The 16,973-nt window shown below is 42.2% G+C and overlaps 2 protein-coding genes across 2 annotated transcripts; both read right to left on the minus strand.

Moving 5' to 3' along the window:
• Positions 1-3,029: 3,029 nt before the first annotated feature.
• On the minus strand, positions 3,030-6,558 carry LOC102704872 (uncharacterized protein At4g15970-like). The gene is made up of 4 exons (XM_040522744.1): positions 6,301-6,558; positions 3,892-4,257; positions 3,335-3,810; positions 3,030-3,249 (listed from the first exon to the last, which is right to left on the minus strand). Exons 1-4 carry the CDS (start codon positions 6,556-6,558, stop codon positions 3,228-3,230), a joined length of 1,122 nt encoding a protein of 373 aa, XP_040378678.1. The 3' UTR covers positions 3,030-3,227.
• A 2,682-nt stretch (positions 6,559-9,240) lies between these two features.
• LOC121053987 lies at positions 9,241-14,213 on the minus strand. The gene is made up of 6 exons (XM_040522746.1): positions 14,060-14,213; positions 13,632-13,708; positions 13,435-13,471; positions 12,633-12,800; positions 10,426-10,862; positions 9,241-9,513 (listed from the first exon to the last, which is right to left on the minus strand). Exons 1-6 carry the CDS (start codon positions 14,211-14,213, stop codon positions 9,241-9,243), a joined length of 1,146 nt encoding a protein of 381 aa, XP_040378680.1.
• Between the last annotated feature and the right edge of the window lie 2,760 nt (positions 14,214-16,973).

Genomic DNA, 16,973 nt, shown 5'->3' on the forward strand with positions numbered 1-16,973 from the left:
TTTGTGCTTTGAGACGCTGTTTCGAATTTCGGCATCCCGTGTCCTCTCGAAGAACCACGGGTAGCAGTTCAAGCAACACGATACAGGTCGTCACGTCTAATGCATCTCCGTAGGCGTCGCGCGCGTTTAGGCTCTTTGCTTGCAACCAGCACAGATATCCGTGAAAAGGGTATCTATACAGATATCCGTCGTGACGTATCGGGTGGGGTTGTCCAAGTCCCCTGCCAAAGCCTAGTCAAATTTTATTATGCTCTTTGCGAAAGGACATGTAGCCTAGTTGTTATAAAGGTCTCAGTAGCACCCTAGATGCGTTTTTAGGGAAGAGTGCGCGTGCGTTATGAGCGTCTGTATTTTACTGTGTTTTCAAAAAAAATTATTATGCTCTTTACTAAAAAGAGATCGTACCAGGTAAATATGTCTTACTCGTCTGCTTATCATTTATATACGAGTAATAAGAAAATAGTTCACCATGTTCACTCTAAGTGGCTAAAAAAATATACATTAATCGCAAAAAAATACAATTACAAATACAATTTCGAAATTTAAAATAAATAAAAGTAAAAAACGAGTCCATGTATGAATATATTTTAGAAAAAAATGCAAATTCGGAATAAAAATTAAAAAAATAATTAATGTCGAGTGAAGAGTCTATTAAGAAGTGCAATTTATAAACACCTAAAATTCAATTTTGGAATTAAAAATAAAGAAAAGTGAAAAAGAGTCCATGTGTAAAGACAATTTAGAAAATCCAAAATTCTAATTAAAAAATTTAAACTATAATATGGAAACATCTAAAACTTTGGTTAAAAATAAGTAAAACCCAGAGAAATAATCAATACGTAAATACAATTTAGCAATATCTAAAATTTAAATTAAAAAATAATTAATATCAAAATAAGAATTCAGGTACGAATATAATTTATAAAAGCTGCGTATGCTAGTTGTGCATTTGGTGGTCCAATTGGCAATTGGGTGAATGCAAGTATCGTGTTAATGCTACCTTTTCAGATGACCATTAGTATGTTCATCCATCGCAACTGGACTATTGCTACGACCAATGTGACCAGGACGTGCTACAAGTTTTTCCATCGGTTCGGCCCTTGCGCTCCACGCGGAACAGTAGGAGAGGGGATGCAGAGAGATGACTCTTCGTAGTAGTAGAGATAATTCAACTTAAGATATTTTATTTGGATGTTCAAAACTTCACGTATCTGCAAGACCCAAGACTAAGGCGGAGAGGAGGGGACAAAAAGGAATAACGAGATCATTAGCGTATAACTAAACAAAAAAATTTAATTATTCTAAACTTGAAATTGATTAATATAAATTTTAAAGTATTTTTTCTATATTTTTTAAAAAATATTTAATAATTTGGAAAAAGTGCAATCGAAAAATAAGAGCATTTTCCACTCTTTCATCCCCTCCTCCTGGCTACCTAGTTCATCGTCTCGTACATCAACGAAAGAAGTTTACTGTAAAGCTCATCTCACGTTGTACGGCTGTACGCCTTGATGCTTCTGTACTATTAGCATCGATGACAACTTCTTTCACAAAAATATGGAGTAGTACTTCGCAGATTGGCCTGGAGTACATCACCCGATACTAGTACTACATGTCGGGCGTACAACAGATTTGATGCGATTACTTTTTCGAAGATAAATTTGAGAGTGCATCACGAGACAGACTTGACCTTTGTCAAAAATTATGAACATAGTATGATTAATCACTAATACAGGTGGTACTAACAAGTCAGTTTCACACATGGGAGAGGAAAACCTGCATTGCGACAACGCGACGGGGTCACTGAAAGTGAAGCCTGTGGCGTAGACGACTTGCTCAACGGATCGGCGTTGGAGCGTTTGCTCCAGCGTTTCTGCAGTACAAGAGTACAAGCTGAAAGCTAGTACACTGGTGATAACTTGCTAGGCTGAAGTACAAGCTGCCTAGCCTAACGATCTCCCTGTGTACTGCAACTGACTTGTACTACCGGCGCACCATGGCCGGGGTACAAATATGCCGCCGTTCACCAATGGATGCAGCAGCAGCAGCAACAATTGTGGTTAGGGCTAGCTGGTTTTGGGCTGTAGCAGCAGCAGTGGAAGGGGCATGCAGAGGAGCAGGAGATTCAGTTGGAGCTGGAGTTCACCTCCCCTTTTCTGTCTCCTGTGCTTGCCTCTTCCATTCCTGCTGCTAGGCTGTGTGTGCAAGCTTGCAGAGTTTATCTGATGGGTTGGTTAAATCGTCCATGGCATCAGCAGCAGCAGGTGAAACTTTTCTTCAGATATTGCGGAAAACTTGTCTGTAACTTCATTCTACTCCAGCTCTGTTATGATTTCATCGGAAGGGCGGGGGTCTTGGGGAACTGGATCCTCTGCAGTCGACGGTAGAGAATCTCGTCGCTAACATGTGGACCTAGCGCCTTTCGAGCCCATATGTCAGTGGTGGCTGCAGGGGAAAGTCGACTGCAGAGCGATCCCAAATCCGTGTCTGGGTTCATGTTCTTCACTGATTCTGTTTTCAGGCCTGTCATGACAATGCGGCTGTGCGAGAGCTCCATGAAGTCGAATGTCATAATGGATTCAGGGCAAGGAAAAAGATAATGTTTTTCGTTGGAAATTTGGGTGTATGCCTAGTAAAACTCATGTTTCAGAGAAATGCCAATACAGAATTTGTCTGAGCTCATTCAGTTATCTCAGAATTTGGGTGATACATTTTATTCGGTCGATCGTTTCAGAGTAGGTAATAGATTCGAAAAACTACAAAGCGTGAAAAAAAATGTTTCTTAGCAGTACAGTTAATTAAGCTGTATCCCTTGACTAAATTTGTACTGTCACTTCCCAACTTAGAAAGTACTGCTCCCTCCGTCCCAAAATAAACCAATTTTTCACTTTTTATCTTTAATTTTTGACTCTTCATCTTATTTAAAATTTTTTTGTGATTGATATTTTTGTTTTTATTAGATGATAAGTCATGAATAGTACTTTACGTGTGACTAATTTTTTTAATTACGGATGGTCAAACGTAAACCAGAGAATTCGTTTTTTTTTGGGACAGAGCGAGTACTTTTTAACAAAAGCAATAGTATTTGTCAACGACAGTTAGCTGCAGGTTCATTTGGTTGGTGCCAGCCATCTCATCTATGGTACAGAGTACAGACAAGGCTCTAATCTAACACATTGCAGTTAAAAGTCTTTTTTTTTTGAGAAAAAAGTCTTCTTTTCAGTCTCCTACCGCTCCAGTTTCTTCATACTGCAAAAGGATAAATCACCACAAGAACAAACTAATCAGTTACAGATCACAATCACAGACTGCGTCTTCTTGGTTAATTAATTACCTGCAATTCCTGGGCACACTCCAGGTGACAAAATGCCTGTCCGTTTCGGGCGTCGCCATGAACCTCCTCCAGTCCTGGAGCATGAGCCCAAGGTCGTCGATCTTCCGGCGCAGGCCGATGCAGCAGTTGGCGTGCATGGTGCAGACCGTGCTCAGGCTCCGGCCGTGCTCGCAGAGGCCGCCGAAGAGGTCGGTGCTGAGGAACCTGATCCTGACGCCGAGCTGGGCGAGGTAGGGATCGCGCTTGATGAGGTTGAGCACGTCCTGGTCATGGAGCCCCGGGTGCTTCTCCCTCGCCGCGTACCAGAACCGGTAGAGCTCCACCGTCGCCGCGCTTGACCTCACGTACGCGAACCCGCCGTTGGGGCTGTTGCTCAGGTCGTCCGGATCGCCGGTGAAGTGGTCGCAGGCGATCTGGAAGTCGCCGTCGTGGTACAGGTGCGGCAACGGGTTCCTGAACCACACGATGTCCGTGTCCTGGCGAAACAAACGCTCAAAGCTTCAGATTTTGTCAATGCCGCGAAAAAAAAAAGATGATTTGAGTTCTTGTGTTGTTACCGTGAAGACGAAGCTGTAGCCCTTGGCAAGAACGAGGCGGAGGAAGTCGATGCGGCGCCACATCATCCTGAGGTAGCCATCGGACATGAAGTTCTTCTGGCCGGAGAAGTCGACGCCGTCGGTGGCGAGCGCGAAGCAGTGGGTGTGGATCTGCTCGCAGCGGCGGTGCGCGGCGAGGTCGAGGGAGACAATGACGAGGTGGTCGAGGAGGCCCCTCGTGTCCTCGCCGATCCGGAAGCTCTCGAGGAAGACGTCCACGACCGATCCGGTCTCCGCCCACGCCGAGTTCAGCGTCGTCAGGATCACCGTGTCGTTCGCCATCGCCGCCGCCCTCAGCACGCGTTCCAGCCTCGCGTCCTCACCTTCCTGCGTGCACACGCACAACCTCGTATGTGTAAAATTGTTACTGTTTTTTCAGATAGTGATGCCAGACTGATTGCTAGCCGGAAACATTCTGAACGAACAAATTTCCCAATGCCTCAGGTAAGGCTTTCCGGATATTCACAGTGCTCCTACGTGACGGGTGGTCTCAACTCGCCACATAGGAGCCCCGCTGTTGTGGTGGAGAGAGGGAGTGAGGAGAGTGAGTGGTCTTTGCCATAGGTGAGGTGAGACCATGTTCAAAGAATACATTGTGAGAGTGAAAAAGCACATAGAGAGAAGAAGACGGACTAGGATCAAGGAATATATTGTGAGGATGAAAAGGCACATGAAGAGAAAGAGACGAACTAGGATCAAGAAATATATTGTGAGAGTGAAAAAGCACATGAAGAGAAGGAGACGAACTAGGATCTTTGCCGCCCAGTCGTCGTCGTCACCCTGAGCAACCCCCTCCCCATCGCCGCCACCTCCGTCTGCAGGGCGTGGATCTAGATATGGAGGTGAAAGAGTGGAGAGAGACGGTGCAGTGGACGCGAGAAGGAAGAGAAGAGTAAAAGTGACAGCATGGTGTCCATATAAGGACAGATACATTGTGAAGGGAGTGGTTCAAGGCTGGATAATCATCGCTGGCCACCGATACCACTCGCTCAAGCCTCTATGCAGTGTGTGAATGGCCTCAGGCTGACACTTTTAATACCAGATTTTAAACCATTCTTAGGCAAAGACAGCTAGTTGAACAGTGATTTTACGGTTACTCTCTGTTTCATAATATAAAATATTTAACTTTTCTAGTTGTAATATTTGACTATTTGTCTTATTCAAAAATTATAGAAATATTATTTATTTTGCTCATGACTTACAACTTTAAGTACGACTTATCATTTTTTATATATTTTTTATATATGTACTAAACTTTTGAATAAAACGAATGATCAAATGTTGTAACAAAAAATCAAACATTTTACATTATGAAACGGACGTTGTATTTACTATTGTAACAATACTAAGTAGCATAGTAATTTATCCAAATCCCAGTATGCTAATTACTGTAGTTTACTGCAGCGATCAACCTCGTTTGTTCGTCGTACATCGGACGGTTAAAAATATCCCAAAATCACAGTATTGATCCGGATCGACTGCCTAGCGGTATCCCCGGATTTTATGAAAGACGTTGATAAACAAGCAAAATCAGTGAAATCTAGATTTTTTGTTGGAATTTAAATTTCAGTTTGAATTTGACTGAGAAACCGAACAGTTTGTGTTATCGGCTCGGTACAGGAAGTCTGGATTTGATTGGCAAAACCTTCTCCAATAGAAGTGATGGTTAAGGCGCAGTTAATTTGATAGGCAGACAGCTCATCATGTTGCTTGCTAATTAAGAATGCTAACCATGTCAATGGTCTGGATTCTGGCATTGGGTGTTGACTGTTGACTGTTAAAAAAAAAACTGCCGTGGCCTATCAAACATGGTAGGTCTGCTACAGGATGAGTAAATTTCCCGGGCGTTAGGGCGTGGATTATCTCTATCACTCCAAGTAAAACAACTTGGATGCATGCATCACAACGTTGAATTACACCGTAATTTGAAGCACGTTGCAATTGAAAAGTAGGGATCCAGAAAGAAGCCCAAATGAGAACGAATGAACGATAACATCATTCACATCAGTTAGTTGTCAACATAATTTACAGCTCAGTTATGCGCACATCTACTACAACTTTTAAACAATTTGCAATTTCCAGACCTTATCTCAAAATGGTGAACAATTGATCTCTCGGATTCACCATCGCCACTAGATTGGAATAAACAGAGGGGGTGTATTCATGTTGGTTCATCAGTATTGTGTTTACTGCCACTAACAACACTAATAAAACCTAAGAGGAATTTTGGCTGTACACTGTTCCATCCAAAAGTTTACTAAATAGTACTAGAAAACAGTGAGATGCAAAGAAATGTTCCTGCTTTTCTGGTGATCATGAACAGAATTCACGAAGTTTTTCAAAAACAAAAATGAAGGCGAACGTACTCACCGTCGGGTCGACGTCGCTGCGTGGCGGCGGCGCGGTGCGGCCCGGCCACAGCAGCGCGGCCGGCCGGACGAACCGCCCCGCCGGCGCCACGGCGGCGCTGTACAGAACGAGGCACGGCAGCGCGACGGCCGCCAGGAACAGCACCGCCCTCGCCGCCCTCCTCACCTCCCCGAGACAGCCACCGCCGCCACCACCCTGATCGCCCGCTCCAGCTTCAACTCCGGCGACCGCGCCGCCGGCCTCGTCCGCCGTGGCCATGCGCGTTGGGGTTTAAGTCCCAGTCGCCCAACGCGATCAAACGCGCGTTGCACCGGCGCGGCCACCGGAATGGGGTTTTAATGGCGCGTGCGGGGATGCATGGCTCGCGCCGGCGCCAGCGTGCGCGACGCGACCCAATGGCAGTTTTGGCGTGTATTTGTATTGTATGAACCGGTGGCTTGCCATATCTTTTCGTTTCTCCTTATACTTATAAAACTAAATTTTAAATTTAGAATTTATTTAGAGTTTTTCTCTATCAAACTTATTTTTTTAGCACTTGTTTTTATCGCTGAAAAATATGGATATGCAATAAAAATTAATCATAAATTATTTTCTATTTGTAAATATATCGTTTCAAAAAAAACGGCACTGTTGCTGTGTGGCTTTCAGTTCCATTGGTTCGGCTCCTACATCGTATCAATATTCAATAACACAAACTGCTCGTTTTTTTTATTAGGTCCAAATAACATCAAACTGGATTTGGGTTGTATGAAAAAGATAGCTAGATTTCATTAGCTTTTATAAGTTTATCCATGTTCTTATTAAATCCGAGGATACCACTCGCGATCGGTTTTTGCTTCCGTATCGGGATATACAAGCGTGGCTCGGTCACGCTCGGTGATCAAATTCCTCCACCAAACTGGACCGAGCTTTCAAAACCGCCAAATGGAACCAAATCCACCGGAAATTCCCATTGAATTCATCCTTTCACTTTGTATTTTTTTTAATATATATTGAAGACGACAAGGTGTTTCATTCAACTTGTATTTTTTTTTTCGATCTGGGGGCTAGATTACTTTCAGGGTAAGAAAGAAATTAGGAGCTCCGCCACTAGCCACCTGCCGTGTAAATTAAATTCTAAGTTATGATCCTCTTTTTGGCCTCTTGATGGAGCCAATGTTTACGACTAAACGGTCGGCACTTGGTGCCTCTGACCAATAGCAACTAGGCCGGATGGTCTCTTCAATTGCAAATATAGCTAAACATGTCCAGGAAGCAAGCATCAAGTCAATCACTGCATAATCACATAATCACAACCTGTATATATTAGTATAAATATCGTGGATCACTAGCTAGAGACTGTTACCGGCTGATTCATCAAAGGAGAAACACCGATTGCTGCAACTCTGTCTAAAGTTTAGATCAACTGTATGCATATTTCTTAACCTGACTAGTACTGCATGACTTTTTTTGCGGATACAAGTTTTTTTTTTTCCTTTCAAAACACAATACCAGTGGCTCATAACGCGTGTATACTCACCCCTATAAATATACACATGTAAGAACTGGGCCGACTATATCTTAACGAAGACTCTGTGTAGGCTGTGTTGCCCATGTGAAGCAGTGAGCTTAGTTTGATTTGTTTCTACACTTTACTGTTCAGTCCGGGTGAGGCACTTGATATGTCCGTGCAGAAGCTGACAAATCATTCATGTTACTGCTCTACGTCAACTTAAGAGAAAGGTACAACCTTGAACTGGCAAAACTTTCCTTGTATTTTCAGCACGCTGAAGAAAGGTATTTGCACTGGTTTTCAGCCATTTAGAGGCATGTTTCTCTATGGTAGCGTTATTGATACAAACCGTATTGTTTTTGAGATTTGCTTCAGTCTAACAAAAAGTATTTCGATGTATCAAATCATTGTTCACCATCGGATCTAGCTAAGTATGATGTACACTATTAGATCCAACTATCACAAACGATTTAGTACCGCGAGATACCGGTATCTCGAGGTACTTTTTATTGAACTGAAGTAAATCTCATTGTTCTTGGTGCGAATCCATCCTTTAAGGAGCTACTTGTCATCAAGTAGTTTATCTTCAAGTGAGATCGTCTACGGTACCACTAAGGATATGCACTCGTTTATAGTGTCTTGCTTCAAGCTTGTAACAAAAAGTTTATCTAGACAATTCACCTGCCTACGAGCAACTCGATCACTTACTCGCTTCCTTGCTCATAACCAAGTTGTGGTTGAATATAGGGCAATGTGACCTTCACCAACACTACCTTATATGAGGTGCGGAAGTTCGAGGCATCAAGTATCACTAGATTGGTAGATGATCACTTTTTTTCAGAAAGCGGTATCCCATTGATCCAACGAGATATTTTATATGTTGATATCATCATGATATTAACATGATACATTAGGTAAACATGTTATGTCGCTGGTTAGAACTAACACAATAATACGTGCTAGGTAGCCACGTCGTTAAGATTCATAGATTGATAGATGATTACTTTTTTAGAAAGCGGTATCCCATTGATCCAATGAGATATTTTATATGTTGATATCAGTATGATATTAACATGATACATTAGGTATCCGATAAAACAGGTATAATAAAATATAATATCATAGATGATTCTTTTATTCCCATACCATGCTGATATCATTACGACGTCGTCAACCTAACTTATCCCGTTGTGTAGGCAGTATCTCTATTTTTTTTTTATCTCGGTGAATAAGAGGCCCGTACGTGACAACAACTCGCAGCCCAAGAGATGTAAATGGTAAGATCTGCTATGGAATAACATGATCTGCCTTGACCTGGGCCTGAAACTACAGACAAACCCTGGCCAGAAAACTGCCATGCACGCACGAAGCCCACAAAGGCCCAAACTTTTCCACACCACATCTCACGCTGTCGCGCGCGCACGCACCGGACGGTCTGACTGTTGAGTCTACGAGTCAAGCGTTGACAGCGACAAGTCGAGGCTGATCCGGCTGCCCGACGACGACGTCGTCGAGCCGCCGCCGCCGCCGCGAAGGCATCCCGTGTCCAACGCCAGCGACAGCGACAGCGAGCAGTCGTCGTGTTGGTCTCCGTCTGCCGACGACGACGGCATTACGGTATTCGCGCTCCCGGCGGCGACGTCGTCGTTGCACGAGGCGCCGGCCAGTTGGTGGCCGCCGGTAGTGCAGATCGCCGTTGGCGCGGCGGCGCGGTGGCCGACCTGCATGGATCCATGTGCTAATTAATCAGCGACCAAAATTATTATACTAGACAAGAAAAGGGAAAGGTAGGGCTACCCGGCTGGTCACTTCAAAGCCTTTGCCTTTCTGGTGTGATTGGAGGGAAGCAAAACGACTGCATGCAATGATGCAATGCGACCAATCTCTCTTCTATACATCCCTCTCTCTGATCTCTCTCAATCTTTGGAAATTTTTTATTTTTTAAACATTTCTAAGAAATAATTTTATTACTAGACCTCCGGAAAAAATATTTCCACCGCATGAACCTTTTGGCCACGCTACCAACATTAGCGTAGCCAAATGACTTATCACGCCATTGTCGGTGGCTGGCAACATTGTCTTGCCACACCATTGACAATAGCGTGGCAAGACTGCCACACCATGGCATGCCCGAACAGGCGACGTGACAGCGTTGTTTTGCCACGCCACTAGCATTGGCGTGGTCAAAAAGGTTTAGTTTTGAAAATATTTTTCTCGGAGATTTATTAATAAAATTATTTCTTAAAAATGTTTAAAAAATAAAAAAGTTTCCAATCTTTGCGTGTCTGTGTGTCGCAAGCTCCATGGTGGACAGGCATGCCAAGACACGAACAAAGTTACAAAAGGCACTACACGGAACGGGTATAAATGAACCCATCCGTTCGCGCATGATCCATGTGTGCATGGCTGCATGCACGAATGCACACAAACACTATATACACTGTTTGGACAGACTGAGACAGTGGCCTCTGGGTGGTGGATTAGTCGATCAGTCACTGATCCATACGCTTTGTCCCTCTGAATCTCTGAACGATCACTAGTAATATGCTGCTACTCCATGGATAGCCGAGAAAGGCTTACTTGTTGTACTAGTGAACACTAAACGGCATGCAGATAGCTGATGGGAGGAGTACCTGAAAAGGGCGGTGGTCATCGCTGCAGCAGTAGGCAGCAGCAGCAGCAGCAGGAGAAGGAGGCCCCGATGTCACCACGAAGCCCAAGAATTTGAGCTTGGGGGAGCTGTACTGCGGGGCGGCGTAGCACTGTCGCCGTCCGCCATGATCGCCGCCGGCCGGCAGCTGCTTTATTCCCCGCCGCGGCGCCATGGCCGCTTGCGCCACCTGCATCATCGTCGTCGTGTGGGCGTGTACATAGTAGCACTGCAGGCCCCTCCTCCACGACGACGACGACGACGACGACCTGTCCCTCTCACATATTCCTTGGCCTCTGAGCTGCTGCTGCTGCTGATGCCGATGGCTTCTGGGGCTCGCGCTCGCGTCGTCCTCTTCCTCGCTCCGGCCACGTCGCGTGTTGTCCGTCTCAGATGCTGCCGCTGCCGCTGCTTCCCTGCGATGTCCATTGGGTGCAACGCGTGCGCGCGTGCCTGGCTCGTCAATATTCATTGCCACTGCAGGCGGGGCAAAAGGAATATAAATGGGAAACATGCATGCGTGCAGCGTGCAAACTGGTGTCTCGCATGCACTAGTGGTAATGGGGCTAACCACACAGCTTCGGTATGCATGCACATGCAGATCTAGTTTAGTTTCACCCTCTTCTCTGTAAATATTGAATTTACTCTGTCATCTCTTTTCTGTGAGATATCCAAAGTACCATTTCGACAAGCTCATATTGCTTTGTTTCCTATAGAATTTATGACATTCTGAATATATTCCTGATCTTGGGTTTCTATATTCTTATGGTTTCTTAATTAGGCTCCTTCAGAACACGTAAAAACTGTAGGATTTTCACATAAAACAGTTAAATACCTCCAAATTTCTCGCAAAATTTCTTCAGACTGAATAGACACTTATTCTTTTGTTACAAAGTAACACATCAGTTGCATACACACTCCTTTCTCCCCGGTTATAAATATGTGATATTTAGAACAAGACTTGATCGATTATTTGAAATTTCACTGGAGGTTTTGTATTAGGATAAGATTACAAAACCTAAAAAGCTATGATATTTATAGTACTCATCAAGGAAAAATCTATTCATACGTTTTTCTCCTTGTTTGTTTGAAGTTAGGGAATATTTTAAACCCTCGGATATTTTTCTATTGCATGTTTATGAAAAAACATTAAAGCAATTTAACAAGACAGATTAATGTATGATATATCATATCACTACACGAAAATGCAAAATTAAATTTGATTTTTACAATTGCAAAAAATGACTCTAAATATGTGTATAGTAATCAAAGGTTATTTTGTTTCTTTTATTATAAATTATAAAGATCATGCATATTTGTGGAGTGATATATCATATATTAATCCATCTTATCATTGTTTAAAAAATATATAACTATTTGAATGATATGCAAAAACGAGGGGGGCACTTGAGGGATTAGAATCCACAAACACCTATGAAATTATCGTTGGTCAAAGTTTTAAAGATTTAACCAAATCTTAGACTACCTCCATGGTGTAAGTAGTGCTTATGACCAAAGGTATAATACGTCTTGTTTTTACTCTTCCCAATACTTTCTACAGCTTTGTGTTTGGATATAATAATATAACTATATTAGTATGGGAGTATTTCTCATAACAAATCTATCTATATTATTCTCTTGATGGTTTAAAATAAACTAGTGGTAACAACTTTAGATAGATTGATGGGCATATTCTGTGTGTCAAGGTTTTATCATACTCAACTACACTTAGTATAGATAATGGTCACCAAAGAAAAAATATATATAAGAAGATCGTCTAAGAGTAGAGCATACAAGTCCTAAGTAAGTTATACGAAATGGGATCCACAACTATAAATGCTCCTATAACGGAACAAGTTATCAAAACATTCTACTACTACAAGAACTACCTTCATATCAAAATGTACCCGTGGATACAGTACCAATATATATACGTACCATTTGCTTATTATAGCCATGCAAACATCATGTCAAGGAATGTATGCATCATAGTTGTTTTCAAGAAAAGAGTGTGTTTTTCAAGTTTTCACTTGATCTAGGAATATTTGATGGGATACCTCAAGATGCTGGCTATATAAAGTGAATGCAAAATGATGGTCTAAAATTGCTGCCATTGTACATGATGTGACTGATAAGCTCATATATACTCCTAGATTGACAGAGCATAAAGTGATTAAATAAAAGGCAGTGACCTTTTCAGTTGGAGGTGAAGCAGTGGCTCCTTTCTAGGCTTTGGGGAGTGGCAGCTGAAGCAGGGGACATCACACTCATCATGATCACACTGCTGCATATCAGTCCAAACTTCCACACCACCTCCATACGTGTGCTCCTGATCCACCTGTTGATGCACCTGTATCCCTGATCACAAGATTGGCAAAAGGAGATTGGTTTTAGGCCTTTTTCCCCCTCTCCTCCTGTTTTTTTTTTATTTTCCTTTCCTCCTCTCATGAAGTACTGGATAAAGAACTATCACTGTCCAGCCCACAGAATTAGTATAAAAAATCACAAATAATTGTTATGTTTTGAGAAGTGTGCCATCCATGCAACACATGCATATGCATGATACTCAAGATGCCCAACAGATTTTTCTTTAAAGGTAGAGGTGCTTATGAGCTTAGACTAAGTCTATCTTTCTTGACTAGTCTGTGATATGATTAAACTTCAACAGTACAATTTTCCTGCATTTTTTATGCGTTTGCGGTTAATTAGAACTATGATTATGTACTGGGCCTCACGATTTTTTTTCGGGCAGTGAGGAATTGTAGCTAGATTAACTATTTTTAGAAGGCTTTGCAATTCAGGACCCAACAAGATACACATAGGTTTAGGGGATATATACATCCGCCTGCTGCAAACGTTGTTTGTGAAAAAAAAACTGAGCTTATCTGCATGAACCACTCCTGGCAGGCAAAAAAAAAAAAGTAGCAACACACTGCAAAACAAAGTTAGAGAAAAAATTGAACAGTAATCTAGAATGTCATATATACCGTACCTTGCATTGCTAGATCATTCCTCATGTTCCTATACATCTGCTCCCAATAACAAAATGAAAAAAAGAACACATTAGTGGTATGAAAACAAACATTAGTGGTAAAAAGGAAGCAGAGACAAAGCTAGTTAGTTAGTAACCGATCGAAGAAGACAAGTTACAAGGACACAAGACATATAAGGCCAAGTGATCAACTACACCTGAAGATGGCTTTTGACATGAGATATGGTGAGTCCTCCCACTCCCATCAGCTGCAGAACTCGCTTCGGTGTAGCCTCTGCAAACCATGCATGCACACACCAACATGAGAAAAAAAAAAACCCACTGTTGTGCATATGAACAGAAGCTGAAAACTACTCCAGCTAGAGAGAAAAAGAAGCATGCATGCAAAACCCAAGACACAGCTGCAGACGATCGAGAAGATAATTAGACTATAGAGAGATCAAATAAAAAGATTATGCAAATCACCCCAACTGATCAAGACACAGATGAGAATCATGAGAAGAAACCGAAAGAACTGGAGAGAATTGAAAAACCCAAGCTTGATATATATATAGCTTAGCTAGGTATAGGACAGAGAATGCATGGGGGATCGAGGACGACGACGGCGAAGAATTAGACCACATACTGTCCTGGCCGCCGAGCTTGTGGATGGCATGGACGAAGCAGTGGTGCAGATCAGGCGTCCACCGTAGCCGCGGCACCTTGGACCGGTTGTACTGCCTGACGCCACCGTTCCTCTCCCTTCCTCCGGCCGCCATCGCCGCCCTCACCATGGTCATCTGATCGATCTCAACAACTTATTCGATCAAACCCAGCAAACTAGCTACTGTCTCAGCGACCGATCAGCAGCTAGCTAGCTATCTATCTATACGCTGGTCATCAGATAGCTACCTAAGGCTAGCCACTTCACTTCACTTCACTTCGCACGAGTATGTGTATAGTTGTACTACACACGAGCGACCTGCAGCTAGCTAGACATTCAGCTCAACGTGTGACCATAGTTGTATATAGAGAGAGATGGATCATAGTAGTAGCTACTGGAGTGAGAAGTGTTAAATTAATTAATTGTGCTGTGGAGGAGTGCAGCTGCAGGGAGAGAGAAGAGCAGGAAGAGACAAAAGGTTGGAGACAAAGAAGATGTTCAGAAGCGGTCAGGGCATATGCCTGCCGTAGGAGGGGATAATTATGAGATTGGAGCAGAGCTGTTGACCCGAGCCAAGATGAAGACACCGGGGAGCAAAGCATGCCCAAGTTTTCCGCCAGTATTGCCACTGACATATGCACCTGGCTTCTCCTCCTCCTCCTCCTCTGCCTACCTGCCTGCTTGCTTGCTACCTGTAGACATGAGCACCTTGAATTCATTTCATTGCACCATTCTGAATGTTTCTGATCCATCCGCCAGCCATTTGTTTTCTTCCTCTCCTTCCTATCATGCATCGGTTTCCTTCTCACTTGAGGAGCCAAAATACCTTGCTAATTTAACCATCTGACAGCAGTGATTCAGTCAGTTGTAAATAGTGTCTGAATTACTGCTAGTGCTCTAAATAGGTGGCATAGTGTATGTCCCTGTTTGGGGGCGAGCGGGAGACTGCAGGTTATAAGAAAAATAATACTACTAAGAAGCTGAGTTTTCTTGAACCATCGTACGTCTGCTTCATATTATAAGTTTCTTTTGTTATTTTTAGATTTATAAAGATACTAATGAACGATGTCTTATATAATATAGAACGGAGGAAATACTTATTAGATTCTGACTATTGCTTTATTCTCTAGATTTTTGTTGCTATATCGTGCTTTGGAATTTGCACGACATTTTAGGGTTTATCAGGAGTGCATGATTGCAAAACCATATGAATATAAAAAAACAGTCCAATAGTATAACAGTGTATATAGAAAACATAGGATTGAAAAAAAAACACCATCCCTTGCAAACATTGGTTTATTTTTCATTATCTAATTTGTCCCAAAATAACTTCATCTTGAAAGCAATCATTATATTAGAGTTTGTAAAACTAAGGGACAAATACACTGTAGTACAGAAAATGGTGACAAAAACATTAGGATTTGATAAAATGAAGGCACACATATCCTTTTTGCTTTTGTGTTGGTACGTGTAGGATGGATGAAAAATTAAATATAGTTTTTGTTGCTTGATGAGTGTTTTTCATTATGATGCTCATTTGAAGCCTCATGCATTGATTTGTCTTGGACTTCTTGAAGAAAAATTAAAAAAGAACCTATAGAATTCCTAGAAATCATTTATGATAGGAAAGATCGTACAATTGTCCAATATCCGATTCCTTCGATTTAAAAGGACGAATAGTCCTCAGATCCTATATGAACTGAATCCTCCAATTTTCCTCTAAAATCCCTACAATCCCAAAAAAGCCCTTTAAGAGAGTACTTACGGCTGCGTTCTTTTAGCCGATCATTCTCATTTATTTTTCTCGAATTTTATACGAGCTTCTCAAATTGCTAAACGGTGTATTTTTTACGAAAAGTTTAAGGAGAAGTTGATAGTCTTACATTTAATTTCGCGGTATAAGATCAGATAATTTTAGAACACAGCTGTAGTAGTTGCAAACCCAGAAACTCTCTTGAATATGCAGGCATCAGTAGTGTACACTTGTAGATGCTCATTTTTAGTGCATTTGCATGCAAGAATCAGATATCATGTGCGTAAATAGGAAAGCATGTGTCCAATCGGGAAAAAAAAAGAAACACACAAAGGCTCAATAATCTTGTCACAGCTAGCTGGACGTCCAATATATATGTGTGTACGAGATATGAGTTGTGTTGAATGGATGTGAGAAATTCCTAGGTAGCTCTCCCTGCATGCATGGACTATATATAGGCAGGAGTACTCCCTGAAGAATTTCTTCAGGCCCTACCAAAATAAAGGTGCCTGTAGGAGGCTGTGCAGTGTGTGGCTTCAAGGATTGGGCTTTGAATTTGGATTGGAAAGTGGCCAATCTATTGCAAGAAAAGCTAATCATAGATTTTTCTTTTCCTTTTTCATCTCGGGAAAACAAAAAGGCTAGTGAGCTGCATGGTCTTATTCTCCAAGCTATCAAATAAAGTGCGAAATTTCTTTCTTGAAATTGTCTCTCTTTTTTTCTTTTGCACGTCGAAAGAAATTTACTACTCTTTGCTCGGCTAGGATCTGCTGAAGTTGCAAAGACGACTGTAAGCTAGGACTGCACGAAGTTTCATTCGTTCATTTCAAGGATCAACGGTCTAGATCTTGTGCTACAGTATTTCGTGCTACAGTGTTTTTGCTATAGTGCTCTAGACTGATTTTTTTTTTGAATTTTCACCGGGGGGGAGAGATTCCCCACCTGCATTTAAATTAGAACGGATTAAATAGAAGGTACATTTGCTGTATTTTCCACGGCTCGGCACAATACATCCTTCCAATAGGAGGTTACAAAGCGATCTTCTATTTTAAAACGTTCTGCCCACATCGTTACATCTTGAACACACTGTCTTAGTAATCTTGCCGGAGATGGTTCCAAATTATTGAAAATCACGTCATTTCT

The sequence above is a fragment of the Oryza brachyantha genome, chromosome 3 (genome assembly GCF_000231095.2).
Source record: "Oryza brachyantha chromosome 3, ObraRS2, whole genome shotgun sequence".
NCBI lineage: Eukaryota > Viridiplantae > Streptophyta > Magnoliopsida > Poales > Poaceae > Oryza > Oryza brachyantha.